The sequence below is a fragment of the Strigops habroptila genome, chromosome 10 (assembly GCF_004027225.2).
Source record: "Strigops habroptila isolate Jane chromosome 10, bStrHab1.2.pri, whole genome shotgun sequence".
Lineage (NCBI taxonomy): Eukaryota > Metazoa > Chordata > Aves > Psittaciformes > Psittacidae > Strigops > Strigops habroptila.
The window spans coordinates 11638835-11665647 of NC_046359.1; the positions used below are offsets into that span (position 1 = coordinate 11638835).

The 26813-nt window shown below is 36.3% G+C and overlaps 1 protein-coding gene across 20 annotated transcripts in view; it reads left to right on the forward strand.

Moving 5' to 3' along the window:
* Positions 1-26813, forward strand: part of AFDN (afadin, adherens junction formation factor) — a 114423-nt gene that overhangs the window by 35331 nt on the left and 52279 nt on the right. For 13 of the 20 annotated variants that reach the window (XR_003993455.1, XM_030499345.1, XM_030499353.1 and 10 more), the window contains exons 3-15: positions 1272-1387; positions 2940-3103; positions 4449-4609; positions 5643-5800; positions 11312-11423; positions 11842-12009; positions 13012-13056; positions 16254-16348; positions 17069-17331; positions 18869-18938; positions 21017-21135; positions 24596-24657; positions 25543-25748. Coding sequence is in view for 19 of the 20 variants with exons in the window: in XM_030499345.1 (XP_030355205.1) it covers positions 1272-1387; positions 2940-3103; positions 4449-4609; positions 5643-5800; positions 11312-11423; positions 11842-12009; positions 13012-13056; positions 16254-16348; positions 17069-17331; positions 18869-18938; positions 21017-21135; positions 24596-24657; positions 25543-25748 (1739 nt within the window). In the remaining variant the exon portion in view is untranslated. The remainder of the gene's footprint in view (positions 1-1271; positions 1388-2939; positions 3104-4448; positions 4610-5642; positions 5801-11311; positions 11424-11841; positions 12010-13011; positions 13057-16253; positions 16349-17068; positions 17332-18868; positions 18939-21016; positions 21136-24595; positions 24658-25542; positions 25749-26813) is intronic. The other 7 variants (XM_030499346.1, XM_030499356.1, XM_030499352.1 and 4 more) reach the window with 3 other exon arrangements.

Consider the following 26813-nt stretch of genomic DNA (forward strand, 5'->3'; position numbering starts at 1 on the left):
ATGGGATAATAGGAGTGTTAATTTGGAGTACATCATCAGTTCTTTGGTGTTCCTGTACTGCTAAATTGGGGAAAGCTCAACATAGTATTATTTGAAGACACTGTGTTATTTAAACAGATCCTTTCATGTTAACTGTGAAGAACTTAGACACCTTTTGATGCTGCTAGCATTTGTGTCTTCCCCCAGTAGTAGGAAGCTTCTAGTTGGAAGGTGGTAGTGTGTGTGGTGGTGGAGACAGGAATAGGAGAAACTAGTATGTTGTTGCTCTCTTTCTTTTTTTGTACTTTGGAAGCTTACACAAATAGTTTAACTCCCTTGAATTTTGCTTTTGAAAGACTGAAAATTACTTAATCTGAGATAGTGAATGGAAATTTATTAGGATATGCGTCACTTTCCAGAGTCTACGAATGATGATTTGATGCGAATTACATGGGATTAGGAAAAAGTACATATGTCATCACTGATTTAAGCAATTAATAGTATGTGGTTATTCTGCATTAGGTTTCTTTAAAAATCTGTTAGCACTGTACCAGTAGTCAAAATTAAATGGTTTCCTTTGTAGACCAAGTTCCTGATGTTTAAGATGTGGCCTATAAGAGAGGGACCTCATTCAATAGGACTGTTTCTCATTAAATAAAACGTAACTGCAAAGACATCATTGTCTTGCTATGTATATGTAGTGTCACCTACTTCTAGAAGGGAGATAAATGGCAACATTTGTTTAATTTTTGAAACATTCTCAGATTTTTTTTCGTATACTTAAAATATATATAATACACTAAGGCAAACGTTGTGTAGTAGGTGTATGAAATAAAGAAAAAAGCCATTATGCAGTCTGGTTAATTTCTGTATGGTCTTTCCAGAATAGTAGTTCTTGGGCCACAATCAGGCTTGTTAAATTTAAAATAAGGAAAACAAGTATTTGGAAGTCTCATGAAGTTAAAAAGTTTGAAACATTATAACTGTAGATGTAACTTCTCCTTCTGAGTGATCATCTTATGTTCCCAGGCTTAGTTCTGACAAAGAAGGTTTGCAAGACTACTTTATGTGGAGCTTTAGCTTATGTAGCTAGAGGGAATATACATAGGCTGGTTGCTGGAAAGGGAACATACATTTCTACCTCCCCAGACTTTCTGTCCCTGTACTAAAGAGGGAAACATCATCTGATGTGCACTGTTAGCAAGCCGCCTGCTTTTTAAGAGCTTTACTTGTTTCTAAGTATCTTTGCTCTTGAGGTGCTAAGTAACTTACTACTTTTCATCTTTTTGAAGAAGAAAGAAGATTAGATGTGGATGAGAAGCCTCTTGTTGTACAATTAAACTGGAACAAAGATGATCGAGAGGGAAGATTTGTTCTCAAGAATGAAAATGATACACTTCCTCCAAAGGTGAGTATCTTTATGGAGTATGCTAGTGGTAACAATGGTTTTGAAGTGTGTGGGACTCACATATATAGCAAAATGTAATTTCTACTTTCCTAATTCCTGAGAAAAAGTGCTGCTGCTGACCTTTGATATCTGGAGCTAGTCTTTTGCAATACTCTAAAATGCATCTTCACAACACAGCATTTGGATGGAACACATCAGGAACACATCTTTCAGATGGCTTGTGATGCTTTGATCCATGTAGCTGTCTAGTACTAGAGCATGTAATGCCCAGAGAATGTAGAGCTTGCTTTGTTCTAACATGAATTAAAACTTTCCTCATATAGTATATGATGCCAAACACCTAGGAGGTAATCCTGCGTCTTGCAGAGCCTTTAAAAGGGGATGCCGGAGAGAGTTAAATAACTAAAAAGTGTTACCTCTCTAGGTAACATGGTGTTTCTTAACAAAACTGCTGGGAGACTCTTTCCTTTTGGGGAGGTGTGTTTTGGTTTGGGCTTTTTTTCCTTCCAAGTGCGAAATGAGGAACACGAGAACATGAGCCATGCAAAAGTGTTATGGTTTTGGGGTTTTATATATTAGTAATTGAAATATAAAATTGGATGAGACTTCAGCTCCTGGAGTCATATAATTATATATATCTAACTTAGCTCTTTGGAAATATTTATATCTTTGGAAAATGTGCTGTTCAGTGTGGGCTATCTTCAGACACATTTTTGATCTTGGGCTGAGCACTAAATTTCTTTGACTCTTGGAATTAGAGCTTATTAATTATAAAGGTGTGTTGGGTATTGGGACATGAGTTATTCTTACACTATGTTTTTGACTACAGGATGCATCCATGTTAGAGGTGGGGAGAGAAAATCAATGATGTTTTGCACTACGTCTACAACGCTTGCTATTCCTATTCATTGAATTAAGTAATCTTCAATCTTCTTTCTCTGTGTTCTTTGCTTCCTGGTAGAAGAAAAAACCTGCATCGTCTTTCTCTTATCTTCTATTCTTTTCTCTTCAGAAGGCAAATGAGCCTAGGATTACAGGTATCTTGTGTATGCAAGGAGCAGGAGTTGGAGAAGATAACACTGGAAGGACAACTCAGAAAAATAAACCATAGGGGAAATGTCCTCTCTAATGTTTTTCCTTCTGTAGTTTATTATTATCTGATGCTTCAACACGGTCATCTTGAAAACAGATGAAGTGCAGTGTTGTTTTGTGAAATACTTTTACTGGGAGGCAGAAATTTGTTTGCCGTCTCAGTTAATCTTTAAGGTGAAATAAGCATTATTCAAGTACATTTCTGTTTTTTCTTTGTTTTTTTAAATACAAAATGCTTAATCAGTTTATACCTGCTTTGGAATATGAAATTATTTTTGCTTTCTGTTTTATTCTGGAGAGTATTAGTCCCATCCCTGTGTAAGAGAGTATTGTTCTCTGAAGTATTGTTTTTGTGTTAGTGATACTTGTCTTAATCAGACTTACCTAGAAAGTTAAAACCAATACTAACGTTTCATTGGGCTAAAATTGATGGAAGTTGTTTTAAACTCATTTATTGCAGAAGGCCCAGAGTAATGGCCCTGAAAAACAAGAAAAAGAGGGAGTAATTCAGAATTTCAAACGAACTCTCTCAAAAAAAGAAAAAAAAGAAAAGAAGAGGCGTGAAAAAGAGGCTTTGCGACAAGCATCAGATAAAGATGATAGACTTCTTCATGGGGATGATATGTAAGTGTGTTAAACTTTGATCAGTTCATGTAAGCTACATCTTACTTTAAACGATTCACCCTCTCTATCAAATAAGTTGTTGTTTCTTTCAAAAGTAAGTAGTTGATATGGGTGCAACATCATGATAAACCAAAATATGTGATGGTGATTTCTGTGGTTTATATGTATGTTTTGCCACAAGGTTTGTTTTTAAAACATGAAATAAGCTTCTTTCCACCTATTTGTCCTTGTACAGAAATTGACATGCTTGATGGCATGGACTTTTCCCACTATGTTTATTTTGAGAGTTTGCTCTGTAGGGTTTACTACTCTGCCTATGTTTGATTGTTCTGTCTTTTGCCAGAAAAATTAGCGTGTGTAGGTGTTTGCATTTAGCTGACTATCAGTTTGTTTTTCTCTGAGATGTGTTTTGGTCGCTAGTCATCCAAGTTCTTCAGCTCTTGCTCCCAAATCTGCTGTGCCTTATTGAGACAGGGCAGGGCATACATTAATCCTTGTACGGAAAACTGGAGTACAAGAGTCAGGCACAAGTAACTGTATGAAGAAGAACTAGAAAGTTGAGAAGATCTGCATTAAGCTTAGTCTCTGTACCAGATTTTGTAGGTTTCATATGTAATACACTGGGGGTGGGGTGGGGGGGGGATCATTAATGGTGGATTTTTAACATACCCAGAAAGAAAGATGAAAACATCATAATTGATAACAGATTCTCAGAGATGAAAGAAATCAGTTAACTGGTTAGCATATAATAGAGGATTTAGCTGCTCAGCTTGATTATTTTTTTTTTTCAATTATTTTTCTTTTTTCCCTTTTCTTGAGTTCATGAATGTTTTTCGTACATGTAGTACTCCTCTGCATGGAGATGTTTGCAGTGTTCTTCAGATGTCAGCATGACCTTTCTGGTATTCTGTGCTGTTACTTAGCTTGATTTTGATTTTTTTTTTTTTAAATTAAAATAGAATTGCATGTATGTTCATTAGTAATAGAAAAAGCGTGAGCTGCAAGCATATGCTCACTGCTTCCACATGATATGCAGAATTGTAAATCAGAACAAAGTTAGGGGTACAATGTAAAGTTTCTTTAAGGCCTTTCCCCCACACTCCTTAAGAGTGAAAACTAGCAATCATCAATACTTAAGATGGTTTTTGTCTATTTTAGGTGAGCGGGTTCATGAACAGTGTTAATCCTAGCAAAAGTGAAGTTCATGTAGAAACCAACTTACAATAGTTGATCTCCTATGTGTATGAATTCTGCTTGTCTTTTATCTTTTTTGGAATTATGAGGATATATGTATTTTAAGCTGTTAATAATGATTTTTTTCTGTTTATTTAAACTAACTTGGCAGTGAGAATTCTCGCCTTGCAGCTGAGGTTTACAAAGATATGCCTGAGACCAGCTTCACTCGCACAATATCGAATCCCGAGGTGGTTATGAAACGGCGGCGACAGCAAAAACTAGAGAAGAGAATGCAGGAATTTCGCAGTTCTGATGGCAGACCAGACTCAGGTACTTAGATTTCTTCTGGCTAAGTTCTAAACAGTAAACCATTTACTGAAAGAGTATTTTTAAGGCCAACAGCTTCTGTAAATTTGACTTCTGCTTTCTCCAACATTTTTTCTACTTCATGGCTAATTTCATCTGTGGTATAACTGAATGAAGGATTTATAGAGGTAGTATACCACAGGAGTGTGTTCTGTGCTGAGTGCAAGTTAAAGCTTTCGGTGATGGGCAAATGGACTGAAGAGAATATGATTTCTAGGATATTCTCTTCAGTCCATTTGCCCATCACCGAAAGCTTTAATGTCTAACTGCTAACAGTGCTAAACTGGGAAAGAATGAAGGACAGAATTAGGCTTAGTAAACTGACAAACTGAGGAAGTCTTGTGAAATAAATGTTATTCATTTTACTAAGAACAAGCTGAATGACCTGAATGTAAAAATGCAATCAGTAGCACAAATGCAGGATGGCAAGGAGTGATTGTTCAGGTCTGCACAAAGGGTTCTGGTAGATCTTGTGAATATAGATGATCAAATATTTAACATTTTTGGGGGTGGGGATGCAACAACAGTGGTTCTATAAACATCAGTGTTATTAGTACTGGTAAAATTTCAAATGATACATTCTGTCTGTGGAAGAGTAGTGAAGAAGGAGTTACAGGTGTAGAAAACATCACATGAGGGAGATCTTAAATGGGCTTTTTAAAGAGGGGGGAGGTTCTTGAAAGTCAGCACAAACTTGCTGTCAGGTTGGGAAAGGTCAGTTCTTCATCCAGTCATTGTCACTGTTTCGTTTTAGCTTCAGGTAACATAAAGAATGGTAAAGGACTAGGGAAAAGACTCACTTAGAGAAATTAGGAAAGCATCACTGGAGATTCTTGCCAACAGCGGAGACATTATTTCAGGGATGTTATGTAGCTTTTCTTGTATTAGTGGATTGACTAAATGATTTCTGAAGGGGTTCGTTCTTATGTCCAGCCATTTATTAGATTTCTGTCTTTTTATTCTTTGGTAGCATTATTAATTAAATTTTGTTTCCAAGGTGGGACACTGAGAATTTATGCAGACAGTTTAAAACCAAATATACCATACAAGACAATCCTGCTGTCCACTACAGATACTGCAGACTTTGCAGTTGTTGAAGCACTGGAAAAATATGGTCTGGAGAAGGAAAACCCAAAGGATTATTGCATTGCTCGTGTAAGTGAAGTTACTGAGTCACAATCTTCTTGTGCTTCATACTTGGTTTTTTGTTTTGGTTTGATTTTAAATCAAAAACATTATTAAATCTTATAGCTTCAGTAATTCTGAAGTGATTGGTCAGAGGTTTTGTTTTTAAAACCTAAATCTTCCAATATTACTAAATTATTACTTGCTACATAGATAAACATTAAGAATGAAAGTAACGTATTTCTGAACTTGACACTGTGGTTTTATACCACTAAGCGTGCTTATGGTTCACAGATGTATAAACTAAGAGTTAATCCTGCAGATGCCTAAATTTTGCTGTTTGTGCACAGAACTATTTCCCTGAACTAAAAGTGTCTGCTCAGAGGCAAAAGTGGTGAGGCAAACTCCGTTATAAAAGGTATACATTATATGCTGTTGCCTTATGCCTTTCAGTGGTAGCTTACCTTCATTACACATGAGAAAAGATTAAACATTTAAATGAAACTTACACCTATTTTCAGAATTTAATTGCTTTAGAAGTTCTAAAGGAACTGTATAGAATTGCTGTTTTATTAGAGGTATGGCTTTATTCAAACAGTCCAGTGAGCAGTACAGACTAAAGGTTCCAAACCTCTGTCCATATCATCTTCTGAAGGAGAATAGTGAGACTTGAAAACATTTGATCGTTGCTTGAGTCCAGTCTTTGATTACATTTCTGGTTATTTCTTGTCTAGTAAAATTGGATTTATTAGTCCTTAAAATGATGAAATAAAAGGAAAAATTGTTTGTCTCTCATGATACTGTGCTCTCTTCCTCTGCCCTTTCTCCAGTGCTTGAAATGCCACTGGAAAAACAGTAAAGAAGCTTATATTATATTGTGTGCTATTCCCCATATGTTCTAGCTGCTGTAAAGGATGTGGATATATCTTTGGTCTTAAAGTTGCTTTCCAATTTGTGTTTTATGATATGTTTGAGTAACCTTAGTGTCTACTTTTTCTGTGCTTACAGCGTCTAGTGGTAGAGACAGCTGGGAATTGACATGTTGCTCTGATGTTCTGATTAGTACTAAGGAAAATGTACAGTGGTAGTGCTTTTGTAGTTTCATAACAGTGAACTGTTCTTAGTTTTTATTGTTTCAACAGTTTTGTCTTAGTTGTAGACATACTTTTAATGAAGTTCTGGACTTCCTATCTTTGTCTTTATTAACCCATAATTGGGGTCCCAACTGTGAAAGTTAATTTTACTTAACTTCAGAAAAATGTTACATAGGTTTTTATTGTAGAGGGGAATAATTTTCTAAGTAATAGGGGTTTTTTTTATGACACAGCATATTAAAGCTGTTTCTCAGTCTTGGCTACAAAGTATTTTCTATGTGTAGTTTTAATTATGACAGTTATCTTCATATTGTGGGTTCTATAAATGAAATTAACAATTCTCAGGCAGTGATCTTATCAAATAGGCTGCTGACTTGACACGCTTCTCTTTCTGCTGATTTGAGAGAATTCTGGGCTACAGCAAAGACGTTGTGACTGAATTTGGAAGACAGTTTTGTATCGGTCTGTTTCGTTAGAGGGTATTATGATGAATTGTGAAATATTTAGATTTTATGGAATTTACTGAAGTGATTGCACACTTACCGGGGAAGCTGTTGCAAGTCACTGTGGTTCTGGTGGTGTTCTCTCTTAACCTCCCTTCCCATCTCCTCTAATTTTGTGTGAGGATGTTTAATGTAGAAAATAGTCAGAGGAATGTTGCTTTGATCTTGGGAAAGATTAACAAAATCTTTGCTGTGAAGCAAATTGATTTAAATTAGTTTTCTGGAAAGCACTTCTGGAAAATACTTTGTCTTGTCTAAGTAACACATCTTCTTGATATAGTAAGTTTCTATACTGACGTAAGTTGTATGCTTATGTTTACATTTGAAATACGTGGGTGATCTTCGCAGGCCAATAGCAGATCTGTTTTGTACCTTTAAGTGTAGAAGACCTTACTGTTTTGCTCACCAGAAGTCATCGTAGTTGACTGGAATCTATTTGGCCTTTCTCATGCCTCTGCTGATACAGTGCTTGGGTTTTCAGTATGATAATCCTTCCTTTATTAATAAAGTTGAATATTTTTAACTTAACCTTTAAAATCCACTTTTTATCAGATATTTTATGGAGTTGCTTTCCTTGCTTGAAACATTACAGTATCCTAGCTTTAGTTTTATGTCTTTCATCACTGTTTTTCCTTTTTGGAAACTCACAAATACAGTGCTAAATATGTGTCATGGCCATTGATACTCCTTTACAGAGTCTCATAGCTGTCCTTTACCTCTGGTGGGGCTTTTGCCTGTGTTCTTCTGACACTTTACAATGCTCCACGGAAGACAGATGTGTCTTGCACATGTTCCAATTATTTTCTTATTTGTTGGGTTTAAAACAGTGTACAATGGAGCGTATAACTTCAGTTTCCTACTGTTTGGGATTTTTTAATATCTTGTTCTCTTTGGGTGGCAGGTGAAGTGTTTTAAAGAAGACTTAAACAGTTGGCATTTACTTAACTATTAAGATAGATAGTTGTATGACAAGACCTTTATAAGGTTGCATAAGTTCCTGTCATAAAGTTCACTCACTTCTGAAGTTTCAGTTGAAAGATGAACACTGTAAGAATTTTTCTTAACACTTACCGGTGACAGCCATTATTGTAAATGGCAGTTTCCTCTTAGTTGCTTGTTTTCATACTGTGGTTTGCAGTGTATCGGGCTGTACCCTTAAGCCCACTTGTAAAGTGCTTTTCTATGTAATCAAGTAAATACGGGTTTGTTCCAATATATGTTTTGTTTGTTTCAGTTTGCTTAGCTTGAGTTTCCCTGAATAATATGGGGTTCAGTGCACATATCTCAAGTTGTCAAATTAATTAGACAGTCTTCCAAGCAACCTGTGCATATTCATTTAGGGCATAAGACTTGAGGCACACAGCAAACTAGTTAACTCTTAAAAAAGTAGAATTTTGATTGGACATTTGGTTTAGCATACTCTTATTTTTCACTTGAGAGTAAGGCATAAATAACTTCTTGTAATGTCAAGCAAAAACGTGCAGTTCATGGCGATTAGTTTTGGGTGTGTTTGCTTAAGAAATAAACATTACAGGCATGATTACAGGCAACATTTCAAGGGCATGTGCAGAGCCTGTATTCCCAACTTGTAAGGAATATTGAGGGTTCATTCATTTGAATAAACAGATATATTAAAACATGAAATAAATCTGAGGTTTTTATTAAAAAAAAAACCAAAACCAAACCCAAAAAGCTAAAATGACAGAAGAGCTTATTGAAGACCTGTTATAGCATGGCTTCTTTTTTGTGTGTGTGTGAAACTTTTGCTAAGGGTAGATCTAATAACTTGATCTGTAGTTAATACTGACCACAGGAAGGTTAAGTATTTTGAGTATTATCTTCTCTTACTTGTTTATCCCAGCAAATGCCTTGAAAGTTAAGTCCTCAGTTGCTACAGACCTCATTTAAATTTCTTAGCTTGTATTTCCTGCATGTTTCACTGCATTTTTAGCTGAATAAAGATTGGAATGACTTTATAATAATTTGTATATGCTAATTAGTGCAATTATGAGGAAGCAGAGTATATTCTTCCTAATCATCTGTTATGCATTTCTTTCAGTTGGTAGACTGAAGAGACTTCCAGTCTCTTCCAAGACTTGTGATCTTAAGCCGGATTTACCAATCTCCATTTCCTGTGTTGTTGCAGAAATCAGTAAAATGTGTGTGTCTCACCTCAGCAGTCTCTGTGGATTTAAATTCATGCAAGGATATTTAACTGTATCTTCAATTTCTCAAAATGAAAGTAATTCTCTACCTGTAAGCCAAAACCCAATCAAAATATAAACTTGTTCCCATGTTTTACTGTTATGCTAAAATGTAGGAAATTCAGCTTTGTGGGTGAAACTGAGGCAGTATTTGCCTAAAACAGATGCTTTTGAAAATGACTTCTTGACAACTAGAAGCCTCCTGGCCTGCATGAGCTCAGATGTGGTGTTTTGTGTCTTTCCACAGGTTAGGTCACACACTTCTTAAAGTGAGGTATGCCTGAGTTATCAGTTCATGCCTCCTGAGAGACAGGGAGGACAAGGGGATTAGTGCTTTTTTTGACCCCTTCTTCTGACTTGTCTAGTTAACCATTGCTGCCATTAAGCCCAGCACACAGGTACAGATGCTCATCCAAGTTCCAAGGCAGAAGTAATATCAGGATCAAGTAGTAGCACCTATATGTATCTCATCCGTCCTTTAACTTCACTGCATTTGGATTTTTTTTGCTTTACTCCCCAGTATTGGTCAGCCTTAGTACACCCGCACTGTAGCATGTAGTTCTTGTGTTGCAACTAGTTGCCTTCTGGCACTAGGGCTTTGGAATTTAAAAAATGTTGCTTTTTGAATAAGGCTTGAAACAGTGTTACTTTAATGAGCTAATCAAAATTATCCTGTAGGTATAATTGATTTTAAAATTGGAGACACGAAATAGAAAAGAGTCGTTTGGCAAGATAAGATTTGAGTGTAGATGTGTTTCTGTTTCCCTTCGGTTTATACATTTTAATGTTTTCCTTGTTTTATAATATCTTGTCTATTTGAAAATCTAATTAAAGATAATTTAATTAGTCCTATGTTTAGCCAGATTTTGCATAGAAAATGTTTTAGGGAAAGGCAAATGACTCGATTACATACTTTAGATCTTAAATGTACTTGTTTCCTGCTTGGAAGAAGATGAAAGGACGTTTGAGGTGGATCTGTGAGAACTTGGTTAACACTAAAATGGGTGTGGAAAGGAGGTGATAAATGAGAGTGGAAAGTCTCTCCAGGGCTGCAGCATAGTAGGGTGCAGTAGCCAACAGCTGCATCACTCCAGAAGGTGTTACCTGGGTCATAGTTCAGAGATGGGAATAATTTTGAGTAGTCTGTTTAAAATAGAGCTGTCTGTAAATTTAAGTAACATTGTTGGGATCACAAATGAGGTATAAAATATATTTTATTATTATACTCAGCTTTGAAAGATCTGTCTTTAACTTAGAAGATACTCATGCATTGTAATACTGTCTATCATCGTTTTTTATGCTTGATCTCTGTGGGGAACAGTAGTGCAAATGTGCATGAAATCACAAGTTATGTCTCCTTTAGAGTCAGAACTCATGAATCAAGGTTTCTCCCTCTCTCTTGTCAGGATATAGCTGTTAAAAGGTATGTGCAGCCTGTGCGTCCGTTGCCAAAGTATACTTAGTTTTGGTTCTTTAGACAGCTTGTCTACCTTACATGTAACTTGCTTTCCTTCGCTTTTTAAATGTATCTGGTGTTCTGGGAAGTGTGATTTAACTGTAGTAAGAGGCGAGAGAGAGTTGGAAAAAGTCTTGAAAGGCAAAACGCGTTTCAAGTAACTGAATCTTTTTGCTTTATCTTTTGTTATAAACGAACAAGAAAAAATCAGAAGTTGTGTCCCTCAGTCCTCTGTTCTAATTGTCTGCTAACAGCTCTAAAAACTGATAATGGTTCTTTTCTAGGTCACGCTGCCTCCTGGTGCTCAGCACTCTGATGATAAAGGTGCTAAAGAAACTATTCTTGATGATGATGAGTGTCCACTGCAGATATTCAGGGAGTGGCCTAGTGATAAAGGTAAGTCTAAAAAGCTTTTAAGAAATTTTTGTGCCTTGGGTGTTAAAAGCCTTGGTGTGGAACCCCTGTAAAGTAAGAAATTGGAACATAGGAGTTTAAAGTGTTTTGTTTTCAGGCACTTTAAATGCTAGGTGTTTTTAGAGTTATTTACTATTTAATTCAGCACCGTTTATGGTACGACATCTTTAATCAGTAGAAGAGTTTCACATTTTATCCTAAAGTTTTAAAATTGTCTACTGTGGAAGAGTATGCTGTTAATCTTTTCAATAGTTTTAACTTAAAAATAACTACATAAAGAAGTGTCAGGAACTTAGTAAACTGAAAGTAATCCTGTGGAACACTTACAAGTTGGTAGATGTTTGATGTGTGCTTGTTCACTGATAGTGAGATTCAAAAGATGTATAATACTGTGTTTTAGGAATACTAGTCTTCCAGTTGAAAAGGCGGCCTCCTGATTATATCCCAAAGAAATCCAAGAAAATAACTGATGGAAAGCCATTAAAGGGGAAGGAAAGAGTTGACGGGTCTGGCTATGGCTCTTGCCTTCCTCCTGAGAAACTACCATACCTGGTAGAATTAAGCCCAGGTAAGAACTCTGGTTGTCTAATAATCTAAAATACCTTATTACATAGGCATTTAGATTTTCAAAGTTAAAACTTTAATTGGAAGACCAAGAAAGTCTGATAAAACACATGCAACTTCTACTCTGAAACATGAAGACGATAGAAATCAAAGTTTTGGATGTGGACTCTTGGTTGTGGTGATTTAGTTATTTGCAGCTCTTCTTCCTGTAAAGTGTAACTTGGGTACACGCAGGTATCCAAAGAAGTGATATACAGTTTGAAGTCTGGTTGTTCACTATTTGGGAAGCAAGGCTGGAAGTTAGTGCTGAAAACTTTGTTCAGAACTGGAGGGAAAAAAAAAAAAAAAAAAGGTTAAAATCCAAGTCGTGTGGTGTGTTTAGTTTGGTTTTGTTTGGGTTTTTTTCCTCGTTTGTTTTTGGTTGGGTTTTTTTAGTCAGATGAAATTAGTAGTACATAGAATATATTATTAAATGCATTTTATATTGTGTTCTGTATGCTGAGGTTTGATTTGCATACTGATACTTTGGGTTCTTTTAATGGTACTTCTGATTTCTTTTCTTGTGCTCTAAACTCTTCATGGAGCCTAGTCGCTTTAGTATTAAAACGTTGTGCTTGGGCAGTGGAGCAAGACATCCATTAACTGGGAGAGGAAAAACAATCTGAAATGCCACAGGTGGCAACACTGTGTACTAAGCCTTTGCCATGGTGCCCATGAGACTGACCTATTCATGTTTTTCTTCTAACAGCTTGTTGTCGCTTTTCTAAACAATAGGGATTGTTTCATTCAGTAACTTTGTAGAACTGATGTCTTTATATTCTGTGCAATTTCTGAAGTTGAAAGAGTTTAATACACTTCATCCTTATAAATTGAGTAAGTGTTGTCTGGCTACAGTTTCACCCTTTCCTGTCTTTTCTTTTCCTGCCCTCTTCCGCATGTTCTGCATGGTATCTGTCCTGCTGGTGCTGCCTTCACCTGGGTCCTGTGCATGTGTTTCTAACCCCAGGGAGAAGGAATCACTTTGCCTACTACAACTATCACGCTTATGAAGGTAACGCTATATTTAATACTGTTCTCTCATTAGTCACTAAAAACATCACTGGCTGTAAATCTTTTGATTCTTTTTGACAAACGAAAGGCTATCTTGCTTATCTTACTGTTTTTCAAGGGACTGCTTCTGTGAAGTAGTTACCTGTCTTGTCAGCTGCCATTTAATTATTCAATCTGTGAACAAACATCAAATAGATGAGTGTGCTACCATCCAAAAAGTTCAACCTTTCACCTAAAGGTTAACAACTAAATTTCATAGGGTGGTTTACAAGCAGTGTTGTGGTAGAAAGGAAAATGTTCTTTGATCCATCTACTTGCTGAATTCATAGTTCTAAAGTGAATTGGGTAAATAGTATGGAACTTAACTGTGCTTTGTGGCGCTTTACCATGTTGATTCAGTGGATGAAATCGATGAATTTTTATGTGAAATAGTGTTTGGACCACTAGTGAAGTGACCTCACTTTCTGCTCTGTTGTGTTTCATAGCATCCTCTGGTATTTTTACTGCCTGGTTTGTGGTGTTGTGTAACATTTATGGTGTGTGTCAAAGCGATTTAGCCACGTTAGGCGGTAGAGTTTTGTTCAGTTTTATCTGTAGCATTTGAAATTGATAATCTAATCTACAAAACATTATGGATTTTTGATTCTCTTTGGAGTTTAAGTAATGTGCAAATATGTCCTGGTGTGGCCAAATAGACAAGAACACAAAGCCACTTCGTCATGAAATGTCTACCAAAATACCTTTTCCTTTTCATTTTTTTTTCCTTCTTTTCTTTTTCTTTTGGCATCTGTTTTCTCATTTTATTATCTAGACTACTGTACCAGTACTGGATACATCTGTTAGTGTTGCTCACCCTTTCATGGCTGTCGAGTGCAATACTGGGGTTTAAAGAACTCCGTTCAAACTTACGCCTCCAGTGCTCAACTCTTTGGTGAATTCGGACTTCCATTTCATTAACATCATTATTCCAGAGAGCAGAAAAGTTCTGTAGAACATGCTGAACTGATAAGCGTAGATGAGCTCTGCAGGAACACCTGACCACTGAGTATAAAGCTTCGAATTTGGTTGCATCTCTAGGAGGGGGGGGGGAAATAATTACAATTCCTTAAATCTTTATCTCAAAGCATGTAAAAGAGGTCTTAGTACTCTAGAGTCCAGTCTGTCTCTTTGGAAGAATGCATTTCGGCATATTTGTACTTAGAAATAACGTTTGTAGAAGTGTTCTCCTGTCAAAACATTGGCTGTTCATATTCTTGGAGAAGAACCTGACAGATTTCAGTTTCATGCCCTGAGCAATTGCTGAAACTCAGTAAGTTTGCTACTGGAAGTTTGTCCTGTTCCTCTACTTCTCCACAACTGCTGATGTTGCTGGTTGTATGAGGTTTATGGGCTGAAGATCAAATTCTGCGCAGTATGGTAGAGGATGCACTTCAGTGGCTTGTGGCTGCAAATGTGGTACTCAGCAATTGTCTCTGTCTTCCAAGTCATATAAATGAACCAATAAATAGAGACGAATCTGATACTAGTAAAAATAGACTGGATAGACTGAAGTGAGATATGACAGCACTTGAGTGGCTGATACTGGTTGGGGTTTTTTTGTTTGTTTGATTGTTTGGGGTTTTTTTTAATAACACTGCTGTTTGAAGTGTGAATGTTGACTTGTAAGTGCATAAACCCAGACATGGGATCTATTTGTGTTGCATCCTTAGCTTAGAACAGCCTTCTTGGACTGTCGTGGTATGGGGAGCCAGGAACTTTGTCATAGGTATGGCAGAACCTGTATCCTGGTATAGTGAGTTACGTGGAATGCATTCCAAACAACATTTAGGCGAGCTTCCAGCTGTTGAAAAACAGGAAATACAAGACTTTGCACTGTAGTATAACGCAACCTTCCTTCCCTCCTGCATCCCTCCCTCCCCTAGAACAAAAAGGCTTTTCATCCTTTTTAGAATTTGTAGTAATTATCTTCAAGATTAAGATACATTTTACTGCAGAAATGGACTTTTACTGATGGATGATTACATGTGCGCTCCAAATAACTTCCAGCTTGAATTTTTCTCATTTTCCTGGAAAGAAGAAGAAAGTGTTTGTAGCTAGTGCTGTGGTTTAAAGTGTTTATTTGTTACATTGGACACTCCAGAGAAACAAAATAGTCTTACTTTGCTTCAGCAGAAACACTGTGTTACTAATATACATTTCTTGTGTGGAAGCATGGCAGGCATCTATACTGAGAATATATGGTGGTGTGAGGTAAACGTTGAACTCGGGAATGAGATCCACAAGTTCTCTTAAATAAGCATTTGGAAAGCATAATATTTTACCATGTATTTTACAGAATATTTCAGAAATATGTAGGACTGTCTCTTTTTTTTTTTTTTAATGTCAAAAATTAAATAGTATGGGGTGGGGGGGAAGTATGTTTAATGTGGGATGAAATCACTGGGCTGTAAAGATTGCTTTCTAATCTGTATATAAAGGGCTTAGGAGAAAATGCTGTAAGAAATTAATAACAAAAGCCCTAGATAACTAGCCCTGACTTTTATGTCACTGACTTCCAAAATTCCAGTATTTTTCCCTGTTGAATAAGAGTCCCTGCCTCCAAACTGAATCTTGTATTTTTTGGGTGCCAGTTTTAATAAACTGGGATGTGGGTAGAAGGAGGAAATGTCTGACTTTTGGATTCAGAAATGAATAAATGAAGGAGCTACTCTAGGTTTTCATGTGTAAATTTTGAGGAGACATAATAACAATTCAGAGAATTTGGGAGTAAGCAGCCAAATGTATGCTGTAGCATATTACATGTTTGCATTTGGTGACATTGAAGGTGCAGCCATATTATTTCTGATTAGCATTGTTAAGTATTAAAAACTGCACACAGTCTAAATTGCTGAAGATACTCTTATTAGCATTACTTTTTTTGTTGTACAGTGATATTAGATGTATGTCTGTAGAGTCAAATACTGAGATGTAATAAAAGACTATCCCTGTGCCTGCAAAATGTTTAGAGGACTGAGTGCTCTTGTGTTTAATACTTTTTTTTGTGGTGGATGAAATACAACTGAGTTCCTAACAAATCTTGAAAGAATGTGTCTCAGTTGATTTTGGTGAACATTGCTACTCTGAACTAAATTGCAATAACAGAAATATTGTGCATTTGAATTTTAACTTGCAAATTAATATTTTTCACTTGCTGTACAGATGGTTCTGACTCCAGAGATAAGCCAAAGCTCTATCGTCTACAATTAAGTGTAACCGAAGTTGGAACTGAAAAATTTGATGAAAATTCCATTCAGGTATGGAAAAAAGCAGACTTGGATGACAGAACTTATCCAATCTTTGGTCAGTTATGTGTAACTGTAGAAACTGGTGAAGTAAAATATTTTGTAAATACCCTTCAAAGCTAGAAGGATAAAATATTGCTGCAATTTCATGTTAATGGTCATAACTCTGACTTTATTTCCTCTCTCCTGCTCTAAGAGGAAAGTAAAGATTTCAGTATGTAAGATGGGGTTTTCTTTTCTTTGACTGGATACTGGATCCAATGGTTCGTATCAGTGTTATTGCAACTGCTTAATGGCTTCCAACCCCTTTGAATGAGTTGGATTTTATAAATGTGTAAAGCAAGCATAGCTGCATGAAGTTCATGCCAGAGAGTCTCTTACAGCACCCTGAGTCCACGTCAGTGCAGGTAGCTGACTTGAGAATACTTGCATTGTGAGATTCCACATCAAAACAGCGAGTGGAAGAAGACAGTTCTGAACAGCATATGACCAAAAAAGGGAAAACCCTTTCATTAAGGGATTTCTGCTGCACGTTTTAGTTAAGTGTGGTTTATTATCTCTGTTGCAAGGAAAATCAAAGTGAAACTCAACTGATTTTAGTACTGCTCACCTGTGTTAAATTCATAAGCAGGTGAAGTTAAGTTACTAGTCTGTAAAAATGGTAAGCTGCTTAATCTTTTTGTTTTAATTTCTGTGGCTGTATAACTTATTCTGTGTTAATTCTATTCCCAGTTATTTGGTCCAGGAATTCAGCCTCATCACTGTGACCTCACTAATATGGATGGAGTTGTCACTGTAACCCCAAGAAGCATTGATGCCGAAACCTATGTGGAAGGTCAGCGTATTTCAGAAACCACTATGCTGCAAAGTGGAATGAAGGTGCAGTTTGGGTCATCTCATGTATTTAAGTTTGTGGATCCCACTCAGGACCATATTATTTCTAAAAGACCTGTTGATGCAAGTCTTATGGTCAAAGGTCCCAGACACAAAACTGGGTAAGTAAACTGGGAGCCCTGGAAAAAACAGAGAATGAGAGCGTTATAAATGTCCTGTGACTAGAGTATGACTTTAAATGAGTTCTGAGTAGCTACTTTTAAGTGTTAAATATATAACTATTTTAATACTTGAGCTCCACCTTGTGATTTTTTTTAGGATTAGCAAGTGTCTTACTGTGAAGTATTCAGACAAGTTTTCCTAGTGCTCACTTCTGTGTTAAAAACAATGGGACACCTTATTTTAATGTATTTCAAAGTTCATCCAACCTCCAGGGAAAGTAAAGAAGTCGCTGATGTTTCAGAGAGCCTGGTTCTTGGTTTTCAGTTTGTTTTGGGGTTTTTTGTGTTTTGGGGTTTTTTTTTTCCCAGATGATGACTTTTAAAATTCCTCCAGAAGGATTTGGAAATTTAAGTAGTGTAGTCCTGAACTGAGACTGTCAGGATAGGGAACTAGATGTCTCAATATAGCAACTACTTTTTACAGTGTGATTACTGTGTTTCAAAGACTAACAGTCCCAAAGTCCATCCTGTTGTTTCTCTGTATATTCACATATAGGTGCATAATAAAAATACTGGTTATAGATCTAGTGAGTTGCAGAGGCTCAGGTATTCTATTCAGTAGCTATAGAAATACTTAGGAGAAACAATCTTAAAATCAGACTCTGTAGCATGGAAAAAAGTATCTTCCGTCCCCTCTGGGTCCAAATGAGACTACTACTGTAGTATACTATGGTTGAGAAAGAAGCAAATTAGCTTGGAGATGAATGAAAGATACCTAGGAAAAGAAGCTCTTCTAGCTGATCTGCACAGTTAGTATAGGTGTGTGCTTTAACCATTATTTTTCCCAGCTTTATTTTAATGTGGAAGTATACTGTGTGCTTGTTGTAGGACCTGTCTGCAGGAAGGCCTCCAGCCATTTAGCTGTCATGTAATATTTCTGCTTAAATCTTGAGTTCACTCTACATCTCATTTGCAGATCAATAAACAAACAATCTCACAGGTTTACATAGTCAGCTGCAAAGCACGATACTACTGCAGAGCTTTACACTTGGACAGCAAAATCACTGGCAAAGGGCTGTTGCAGTTTGAAAAATCAAATATTTTAACTCTTTAGAATAAGCAGATAATAAAATGTATTGCTATAGTTTATGAATTATTTACATCATCAAGAATGTTGTACATTTGGTACTGAAGAGCTGAGCAAAAAAATGTTGCAAGTTTACTACAGTGAATACAATACCTTGAACGTATTTTTATGTGGTCTTATGTTTGTATTACTTAAGTGTATTTCTATTTTCTTATTTATCTGGGAAAAAAGACGTTAAGAATCTGTTTTTCCAAAGGAAATTAGCTGTATAAATATCTGTAGATGTTTTTATATGAAGAATTGATGCAGTGTTTTAAAAAGTGAATATTAACTGGACTCATGGTATACCTCTTGATTTAATTTACTGATTTTAGCTACTCTGTTCCTTATTTGTTAAATGTTTAACAATGTAGTTTCTAAGAAGTACTTGAAATGTTATCTTGCTTTTAGAGCTGTTCAGGAAACTACATTTGATCTGGAGGGAGATGTTCACAGTGGAACAGCATTACCAGCAAGCAAGGTATTGTATTCAGACTAAATTAGCAATAAATAATGAAAGATCATGTGTAAGTTAGGTCAGAATTAAAACATCAGTAGTATTTGAACTGCAGCTGGTTCATCATTCTCCTCAGCCATTTCCTGCTCTGGATGGGCTTTGGTATCATGTGCATTGTCTTCCGTCCCCACAAAACTGTTCTGGTTTTGCATTTGGCATGTGTTCCATGCCAATAATACTGATATTTTTTTAGAAAAGGAAATTTCTCCAGCCTGGAATAGCTTCTCCCCAAACTGACCTTTTGAAGGCAGATTACATGCAGGTAGACATTCATGTTGGAAATGATATAAATCATACATCATTATTTCCTGTATGTAGCATATGACTATCATCTGCAATAGGTTAAATAAATGTTTTATATAAAATTTGAAAGGGCATTCAATGTTAATTTAACCAGGCTTTTAAAATTTAATGGATGTGACTTTTGACTTCAGTACAGTTCCTGTGTGCACACTGACTAAACAAACTGTCTCTGCAGTCAGAATTTTAAATGCTTTATGAAGTGATAATCTTTTCTTGCTTGCTTTCTGCAGTGTCTTTCTGTTAATAAATTCTGTGCCAGGGTTACATTTTCCAAAAGCAGAGTAAAATGACACCCTGGTTAATGCCTTTCTTGGTGCTGTGATCACATGCCTCAGGTGAAATGAGAGAATGAATTATTTCAGCAGTATGAAATATAGTAGTCCTCCCAGAAAGTTATTTCCTTTTATGTTTTATTACTACTATTATCAAATTGAAGTACTTGTAAAGAAATTTAGTGATATTGGAATGGCAGTGTAGGTATTAATAATACTTTGATAGCTTTTGAATATGTTAGTCTTTTTTTCTTGCCGCAGACTTCAGATTCAGTTTTTTCTCTTTTCTTGTAGCTTTGTTTGTGACAATGCTTTCTTTTATCTTGGATGCACTCTTTACCTCAGTTAGGAATTAATTTAGTGACATTTTGGCAGGGAAAAAAGCCCAAGAAACATTGCAAACTTAAAGTGCTTCAAAATTGCTGAGAGGTGGAGTTTGTGACATTATTGTATAGCATAGCTCATATTCTTTTCAGACTCATTAGAAAAATACCTTCAGTGGCATTGGGAAAGCTTGAGAAACTTTATTTTTTTTATTTGAGAATGTACATTACATCTTGTTAAATTGGTGGTTGAAGCACTTGTTTTCTAACAGTTGCTCTTAAGAGTGTGCTTTTTCTGTTTGGAAAAGGGGTAACAATAGCTGTGTTCAACCTCTTGCTCTGAAATGCATTTTTTTGGTAAGTTTTGTTGTGTCGAAGCAAATTGTTTAGTCCTAGAAATTTCTTAGGAAATGTGACAACACTTTTCATTTTACTGATGTTTTGTTTTCAACTGTTACACTGAAAAATAATTGCTCTGTATTTTGCTGCTTAAAGCAGCATGTTTTTTCCCTTCCTGATAGGGTTTGATGTAATTGGAAATGATAAATTAAAAGCTTCCTACTAAGGAGCTTGTGACACTGAAAAAAAACAAATCATGAAATTGTACATTAAAAATGGCATCGTTTGAATTGCCACTTCTTGTCCTGGAAAGTTATGTACTGTCTAGCAGCTCAGTCTTTCCTTAAGAGCAGGGTAAATGGTGGCATGGATCAGTAATGTAAGTGCTTGAAAACTATTGCAGAGGCAGAGTAGAGGAGCATAGCCAGTTTTAAATGTGTTAATATATTTAACTTTGTTTCTTAGCTAAAGTTTTCATTAACAATTCATTCTTGCTTTGTGTTGATAACCACACAACTTTTAAATAAAGAAGTTTTAAGTTTTCATTATATGTTCTTGCAGTGCATTAACAAATAGCTGCTCCTCACTGGCCACTGTCGTCTTTTGAATTTCAAGTATACTCTTCAATTCTTCCTTGTGGTAAAAACACCTGCTGAGCTGCTGGATTCTGTGCTGTACTCTTCTCCTTTGTTTTCTCATCTCTTTTCAAGCCTCAAATTGACACTTCATTTTAATACTGCCAAGCGCAAATACTGGCTAATCCAATGTTTGCATGCTAAGCACCTGTCCTGCTGTTTTGAATTAGAGCACCAGCAGGCTTGATGGTGACAGGACATCATCAGCATCCAGCACAGCCGAACGAGGGATGGTGAAGCCGATGGTTAGAATAGAACAGCAGCAAGATTACCGCAGACAGGAAAGCAGGTAGGAAATGTGTTATCCATTACTTCTCATAATGGAAAAAAACGGGTACAGTTTTCTTACAGATGAAGCAGTATGCGAAAATAGTTTAACTGATTTTCCCAATGGAAGATGAGATTTCCTTTGAGATTGTAGAATCATAGCATGATTTGGGTTGGAAGGGGCCTTAAAGATCATTTAGTTCCAACCCCCCTGCCTGACACCTTCCACTAGGGAAGGTTGCTCAAGGCTCTGTCCAACCTGGCCTTGAACACTGCCAGGGATGGGGCAGCCACAACTTCTCTGGGCAACTTGTGCTAGGGCCTTGCCACTTTAATAGTGAATAATTTCTTTCTTATATCTAATCTAAATCTGTCTGCTTGCAGTTTTAAGCAATTACCCTTGCCCTATCATTACATGCCCTTGTAAATATGTCCTGTCACTACCCGCCATCCGTCCAAATAAAACCCAGGATTAATAACTAAAGCAAAAAACTTCAGAATATTAAAAAAAATTATTCCTTTCCTTCATTATTCTGTTTTTTGTAGTTCTCTTTTTGTAAAGCCAAGCTGATAGTCCTGTCACAATGATTTGTGGTTAGGCATGTCATCTGAAATGTCTTCAATAGCGTTGGTGGTGGCAAGATGATGAGATTTACTCTGGAGAGAAAAATAATCAGGTCATTCTTATTTCTACAGTAGTCTTGTTGGCAAGTCTTGTGAGCAAGAATTTTAGCTACCTCTGAATGCTTGTCTTGTAAAGTTATGTAATTTATAAATACATGTAATACTTCTTTCTTGATTTTTGCATTTATGATATAATGCCAGTGATTAGGTAGATAAATGCTATCCCATTTTGCTCATAAGCCCTTTTTTCAGGTACAGAATGACACTTTTCATGTCCTGCATGGAAAGTGCAGGTTTCCATAGTGAAAAACACTGACTTCCAATCATATGCCATTTTCTTCCTATTCAGTTTCCGTGTATTCATAATAACATGTTCAAATTCAGCTTGTGCCCATCCAAAAGGTCTCAACTCCTTATTAGACAACTTTTTTAATACTAGCATTGCTTCAAAAATTGTCCCTATTTTCCGTCATAAATAGAGAAGACCTGATGGGATGCACCTAAAAATGCTAGGAGTTGGCTGACATCATTGCAAAGCCACTAGTATGCTGACTAAAATAACCACACAGGGAGAGAATATATATTTTTTTTTTTTTTAATGCATTTTATCATAGACAATTAATCTAGGGGAATCCAGAAATACCTGGAGAATGTGTTACTGTTTTTAATGCAATTTGGAAGTGTAATATTACCTGACACTATAGAGAGGAGGCAACCCCTAATGAATATTTTATGGCCTTGCTAGACACATCCTAACTAGACTTTCAGACTGGTTTAGCTCAGAGAATTTCATCACCACAGGGAGGATTTTCCTATAAAAGCAATACCAAAAGACAGTATATATTTAAAATGTATTCAGTAACAAAGCAGGTTGTGTAGGTGCTATCATATCAGAAGCACAGAGAGAATTACTTTAACTTAAACAACCTTTGCAGATTGGAAATTTAGAGAGTATTTCTTTTGTGTGTGGTTAGGAAAGGCAGAAAATGGTACGTTAATTGAAGGAAACTCATATCAAGGCAGCTGAAATAATCGACTTACTGCATCTGTTCTTAGAGAATTAATTTACTGGTAAAACTAACATTTTTTTGAAGAAGTCTTTTCTCTTTCTCCTTCATATTAATTTTTCTCTTAAAGCCAATTTCCAGAATTCTCTAAGCAGTTACACTAATCCATACCACTTTTCATCTCTTCATGCTGCTTTCTCTTCCATTGGAGGGAAGACTGAGAATCCTGTTCCTTCCTGTGTACTGAAGGGGATTACTATCTTTTTGTTCTAAAGAAAAGCAAATAAATCATCAGCTGAAATTTGTACTGGTTCACCAACCAGTTATTTGTTTGTCTGTTACAATTCCTATAGGGAGAGATTAAAAATTTCTCTGGAGTTTTCACTGTAGTTCTATTTTGATAATGCTGTGTGAATATTATTTATTCTTCACTGGAAGTAATGAAGTTTTCGGTAAAGATGATGCGCTTTTTTTTGACCATGTGCAGATAGTGAGAAATTAGTTAATCTTAAGTTTATAGCAATAAAACCTGAGGAAATGCTACAGTTTACACACCAGCTGAGTGCTCCTCATAAAGAGAGAGCGCTGCCATGTTTGAAATGTACTGAACTGGCAGAAATTTGCGCCCATATTGCCCTGCTGTGCTGCTCCTTCACTTTCAGCTCCCAGAACTTCCTTTTGCTGAGCACTGTTTATAATAAAGCATTATCTGGATGGCTTCACTGAGGTCTCTGTTGCTTTAATTTTTTGCAAGTTAAAAAAACCCCAACCAACAAAAAACCAAAATAACCCAAACAAACAAAACCACCACCAACAAAAAAACCCCGCAACACCAAACCCCAAAGGTACTCCTAGTTTTTTGATTGATTATGTTAAAATTTAATTTTAAATCTTCTGACATCAGCCTTCAAAGTTATCTTATGGGTTTTTACTGTAGGAGGTGGCTGAATAAAGGCTTTCAGTGTCCTATCTCTGCTTCGTGGAATAACTAATAATTGTCAGGAGAATGAGGCTTATATAATTGTATTACATGCCTTTCTTTATCAAAGTTGCCAGGGGAAGTAGAAAGCTACCTATTGTGTTACATGTGGTTAAAAATGACTGTTGCATGCAGAAGATACTGAGCTTTTACACGTTTCCTAAAAATAGGTGCCTAACTACACAGAACAGATCAGTTAATGATTTTGCTTAAGGGAGTAATGAAATACGTGCTTAACCTTTTGTAGACACCATAAAAATCAATTTTCTGTTCAGTTTTCTCCTTTGTGAATTCTGTGATAGGAACTGATAAGAAAGAGCACTGCAGTCAGTTTAAGTGAGGGCATAGTTCTTGGGCTCATGGAATGACTGCTGTTTCTTAACGTAGCATAGCAACAGCCAAGTGAGAGCAGGGGCTAGATTTTACCTTCTTACCAGAAGAAAGATAAAATAAATTGGCCAAGTTCTCATCAGTTTTGGGGGCACTAAAGATAGCAAAGAGCATTTGTTGTAACCAGGCTGATGTTTCAGGTGAAGCTTCATTCACTTTCTTTCATGCGTTCATGAATAATTTGTTACTTGAATCCTGTCAATGGCAGATGGCAAGCTGATCCTATCAGTCTGCCATACAGCGCAGAGGAGGATGTTCATTAATATCACAGGCTCCATAGTTGAAGTCTGTATTTTGATCTGTTGTGTTGCAGGCAAATCTAGCTTGAATGATTCTAAAGGAAAGGTAACGAAAGGATAATTTTGGGGAAGGATGTTATGTCAGCATTTGGAACCAGTGTATTTGGAGAAATCTGTTATTTTACAGTGGAATTAATATCACCCATGTGGATTGTTTTTTCAGTTTTTGTCTTCTTTCTTTAGATCTCAGGATACCCATGGACCAGAACTGATACTACCTGCCAGTATTGAATTCAGGGAAAGCTGTGAGTAAATTGTGAACTTACAAAGCTAACCCGTTGACATGTTTTTCTATAGTGTAGTATTTCATTCAGTGTGAAAGCTTAAGGATAGCAAATACTGAAAAGAATAATGACTGAACAGATGATAGCTAATCTAGCAATATAATTTATTTTGTTGGGGAGGGTGAACAGACATTTCGGGTATTGAGGCAAGTTCATGCATATCTAATTGTAATTGCATTTCAGCTCTTTTATCTTCAGATACAAATGTAACTGTGAAAAAATTGTTAGTCCCACCTCCTGAAACTACATGGAATTCATTCTCTTCTATACAGTTCTCCATGCCTTGGATAATAGATTGCATCTTGGTCAAAAATCCACTTTATATAAAACCTGATTTGGTTTAAATTTTCATTTAGATTTTTTTGTTTTTTGCTGTCTTGGTTCCCATGTTTTTAATGTCTCAGATCTAGTAGAAAGATACCATACCAGAGATTGTCCAGATTTCAAATATTTGATATAAAGTAGATTTGTGAGCAAGCAAAGACAGTTTTTTATTAGTATAAAATTCCCTCTAATAAGGGAGCTTTGTAGGAATAGAATGGGCAAGAGAAATCTTCCATTTTTTTGTTCCCCTTGAAGATGCAAATTTTCAGCAAAGAGATAGGAAATAGTACAGAAATGTTTCCTGTTGATCAGATTTTCTAACTTTGTATAGAAATGTGTTGTTAGTGTGCCTAAGTAACTGTCGTACACAACAGAAATTTTACAGAGTTCAAATTCCTGTAAGTTGCCTGTTTCCCCCCACCAAGAATTCCTCTATTCCCCCAAGTTACGGAATTGTTCTATTTCATTTTCTTTCTGTCTTTGGCTTTATAACATGCTGGGTTTTTTTTTCTATCTCTACAGCTGAAGATGCCTTTTTATCTGCCATTATAAATTACACAAATAGCTCGACAGTTCATTTTAAGCTGTCACCTACTTATGTTTTGTATATGACATGTCGGTATGTATTGTCAAGCCAGTACAGACCTGACATCACTCCTGCTGAGCGTACTCATAAAGTCATTGCAATAGTCAACAAGATGGTGAACATGATGGAAGGAGTTATACAGGTGAGTTTCTCTGCAAAAATATGTCAAGGGAATTAAATACTGTAATTAAATATTGTAGGTTATCTGGTAGCCTTCTTAGTCTTTTTCTTAGTGTTTAACCAGCTGTTGTTGAGAGTCAGACCAATACCTGTATTGATTGCCCATAGGAAGGGTTGCTTTTCTGTTGATTAATAATGTCAGTGGTGAGAAAACCTCTCCTGAGCAGTGTGGGAGGTTAGGGATGGTCTGTTGCTCTGAAGATACATTCTCTGACAGGAAATTACTCTTCTGTTCTCTAGAAGGTAAGAGAGCTCTTGTGAAACATGTTGGATGGCTTATTAAAGAATATTGTACAGATAGCAGTTGTTTTTACTGATTGATGCTTGAAGTGAACATATTAAAAAGAAACATGACTTTTTAATTTTGATCCCATTACTTTCACAACTTCTGTAACCACAAAAATGGTAATAAACAATGGTAATAAAGCTGTACTTTTTGCACCAAGCTAACACAATTGCCTTATAAAGAGAAACATAAGTTCTCAAATGTTCCAACGTCGTATATGTAGTCTGATGCTATTGCTGTCACATGTGCAAGACTTCTACAGAAGCATGGGGGAGTTCTGTTTTGTGTAGGAATGCAGGGTAAGATCCACTGGGTTGTCTGTCAAAGTAGACAATACCTTGCAGTGTGTAACTTCATAAAATGTAATGGTCACTTCTTGAAAAAGGAGTGCTAGTGCAGGTATCCTCTTTAATTAATTAATTAATTATTGTAACTTCTTTGTCTGCAGATTTTTCTCAGACAATTTTTATCAACTTGATAAAAATTGAAATGTATTTCTATATTTACTTAAAACACACATGTATGTTGCAAAAAGCACTGCCATGGCAGCTCGTATAGACCAAGGAGCCTGCTGTGCTAAGCATCATACAAGCATAACAGACGCATCGGTCCTGCTTTAGAGAATTTATGATGCAAGTATTAGTCACCAGGTCGATTAAGGGAGAAGAGGAAAGTAAACAAATGAGTGGCATCAAACTCGCAGCAGACTACAACTGTTGAGCTTTTATTCAGGTTTTGGAA